The sequence below is a fragment of the Danio aesculapii genome, chromosome 1 (assembly GCF_903798145.1).
Source record: "Danio aesculapii chromosome 1, fDanAes4.1, whole genome shotgun sequence".
Taxonomy (NCBI): domain Eukaryota; kingdom Metazoa; phylum Chordata; class Actinopteri; order Cypriniformes; family Danionidae; genus Danio; species Danio aesculapii.
This window is the reverse complement of record NC_079435.1, coordinates 29,105,098-29,107,944: the sequence shown is the minus strand read 5'-3', so window position 1 is coordinate 29,107,944 and position 2,847 is coordinate 29,105,098. Positions and strand designations below refer to the sequence as shown.

At 36.7% G+C, this 2,847-nt stretch overlaps 1 protein-coding gene across 1 annotated transcript; it reads right to left on the bottom strand.

Moving 5' to 3' along the window:
• Positions 1-329: 329 nt before the first annotated feature.
• lbx1b (ladybird homeobox 1b) lies at positions 330-2,201 on the bottom strand. The gene is made up of 2 exons (XM_056475797.1): positions 1,674-2,201; positions 330-1,132 (listed from the first exon to the last, which is right to left on the bottom strand). Exons 1-2 carry the CDS (start codon positions 1,984-1,986, stop codon positions 648-650), a joined length of 798 nt encoding a protein of 265 aa, XP_056331772.1. The 5' UTR covers positions 1,987-2,201; the 3' UTR covers positions 330-647.
• Between the last annotated feature and the right edge of the window lie 646 nt (positions 2,202-2,847).

The window sequence follows — 2,847 nt, the reverse complement described above, 5'->3', positions numbered from 1 at the left end:
TGTTTAATATATAACATCCGCCTCACTATTATATAATTAACGTTCATACTTTTTGCTGTCAATAATAAAGTTTCTTCAGATTAAAATTAATGTAAAATTAAATCAAATTTACAACTTTTTTAACAGCGTAATAATATTTTTCAGAATATGGTAATTGTTAATAAATAACAGACATGGCAACAGCATATTTGTAAAAGGTATAAATGTTTTATTTTCAAATTCAATTTACATTAAATGCCACACTGGGTAATTGGTACAATGCCACAATGTTAAAAGGCACTCCAAGTAAACAGAACAACATTTTTATATGAAAAACAGTGTACAAATAAAACGTATATGTAATAAATACACCTGTAAAAATAGTTATCTTCAATAAAAGGTTGTATTGCTCTGTTTGTTGCCCTGGTTCATGTTCAATATTCTTTAACTCTTTAAAGCCACATTATGTACAATATATTATAAATATAAAATATACAGCTGCTAGGTCACTCAATGTGTCGAACTATTAAAGGAGATGTACTTGCATAGTCTGGCTATAAATTAAACTAAATCAGCTTCTCTAAAGAGGGTTATGTGCATGCGTTCATATTATTATCACAACGTATGAAAATATGCGTCTCAATTTCAGGCTACACAGTGGTTTTAAATCAGACATCGACGTCTATTTCCACATCTTCGTCTTCGGAGAAGTATTGACTTGTGTGGTCTGAGAGAGACGACATGGGGGACAGACATAATTTGTGCGCAGTCTTGTACTCGTGACCCAGCCGTGGTGAGCACTGGGGCCCCGGGTTCCCCGTGGCTCCAGCGGCCGCACACCTCTCCAGATCAGCCAGCTTAGCGAGTTTATCCAGAGGGACTAAACCTGTGGATCTAACAGACTCCACGTCCGCTTTCATCTCCTCGAGGTCTCGTTTTAATTTCGCCCGTCGATTCTGGAACCAGGTTATGACCTGCGCGTTTGTAAGTCCTAGCTGATGGGCAATTTGGTCTCTGTCGGCAGGTGATAAGTATTTTTGATGGAGAAATCTTTTCTCTAGTTCATATAACTGGTGGTTAGTGAAGGCCGTCCTGGATTTTCGGCGTTTTTTAGGACTGTCCCTTTGACCAAATAATTTTAGCCCATCCTTACCTGTGGATGAAAGGGAAAAAATAATGAATAGACGAACGAGCACGTTATGTTGCATGGTACGCATAACGTGCCCAAAAAAAATAAACACTGCCATGTCATAAAAAAGTTAAAGCAATTGTTCACCAAAAATGACAATTCTGTTATAATTTACTCACTCTTGTTTCAAACCTTTATGATTTTGATAAAAAAAAGAAGATATTTTAAAGTAAGCTGAAAACCTGGAACCATTCACTTCCGTGGTTTTTGGGTCGACGTAGCCTAGATTCTTGCTTTTTATAAAATAGACTATCTACTTTTTCTTTCAACAGAAAAAAAATAAACTTAAAAATTTGAAACCACTTTAGGGTGAGTAAATAAAAAATGGGGTGACATCGCTTTAACATAAGCTGAACTTTAAATTACATAATTAAAATAATGGTTCACCAAATTAGGCCCTACATATACCCAGAATCGAAGTCAAATCTATAAATTATCCACATTAATTGTGAGTATTTAAAAAAAACAATGTGTAAATCGAAAGCCGACAGATTGTCTTTTTTACCTTCTGCTGCTTGGAGAACACCTAATTCGAGACCCTTAAAGGTTTTGCTCGCCAGTTCCTGAAGAGCGCACAGAGGCGAGGCTTGAGTGATGAGAGGCTGCCTGGAAACGGTGATGCTCTGTAGGGCTCTCTCTGATGCTGGAAGTCGGTGAATCCTGTGAAATCGTTTGACAGTCGGTTTGCTGAGGATATCTGTGATGCTAAAGGGCGTTAAAGGCTTGTTGGAGCTCGCGGGTGGTGGAAGGTGGTCCAGGGGGTTCAGTCCACGGCTCTCCATAGCATCACAGATTTTGACGACTTTGATGGTCGTCATTCCAGCCTTTGTCTAGCAGCTTTGGTTTTAAATGATGTGGTTCTATAATTTATTTTGGAAGAAACTTGAAATGCTTCTAACTTGTAGCCTAATTCTAGTTTAAAAGGCTAGAAATGTCCTTGCAGTTCTCCGAAAAACTGCCTAACAACAATGGCAACATTTAACAAGTTAGTCTTCTCTCACCATCAGCACCTAACAGCAAATGAGCAGTTATCCTTGTGCTTTGGCAGCTCTGCGGTTCTGAAAAGAGTTCTGGAGGCTGAGGACACTTAGCCTACTTAGTGCTCAGTTAATTAACTATGACGAAAAGGCGGAGTCGTGTAAAGTGAAGAAGGTTTTTGTTTGGTGGATGTTGTTTGTCCCCTGCACAAGAAACAAACAGTTCTAAACGACAGCTGATATTTTATTACCAATAATGCTCTTTCAAAGAGTAGAAATGGTGAGATGCTAAATTTATTTATTTATTTATTTTGACGATGAACAGTTTCAATTACCAATCCATAAAAAAGTTTAACTAATAATATAAAGTTTATAAACGTTTTACAACAAAATCAAAATGGTTAAAACATGATTAAAATGAGTCAAAGTAACGTTAGTTGTCATATCTTTTTATTAATGTTTTACAGTGTGAACGAGACAGTGCCAGTGACCCGACGACCACGTCATGGAACTGATGGTGATTATATTGGACAAGACCATTGAATAATAATAATCGACACATTGTAGTGACCTTTGGTTTTCTGAAACAATTGTAGTTATTTTGAATAAAACATAGCAATCTAAACTGAATATAAGTGACACTTGTTGTAGTTTTAGGAAACAGCCATGATTTCTAAAAGATGAAAAAAATATTGTGTTGAC

Coding starts and splice junctions, on each gene's coding strand:
- lbx1b (XM_056475797.1), bottom strand. CDS start 1,986: ATGACGACCATCAAAGTCGTCAAAATCTGTGATGCTATGGAGAGCCGT. Junction 1,133..1,673: donor TGTTCTCCAAGCAGCAGAAG/GTAAAAAAGACA, acceptor TTTCATCCACAG/GTAAGGATGGGCTAAAATTA.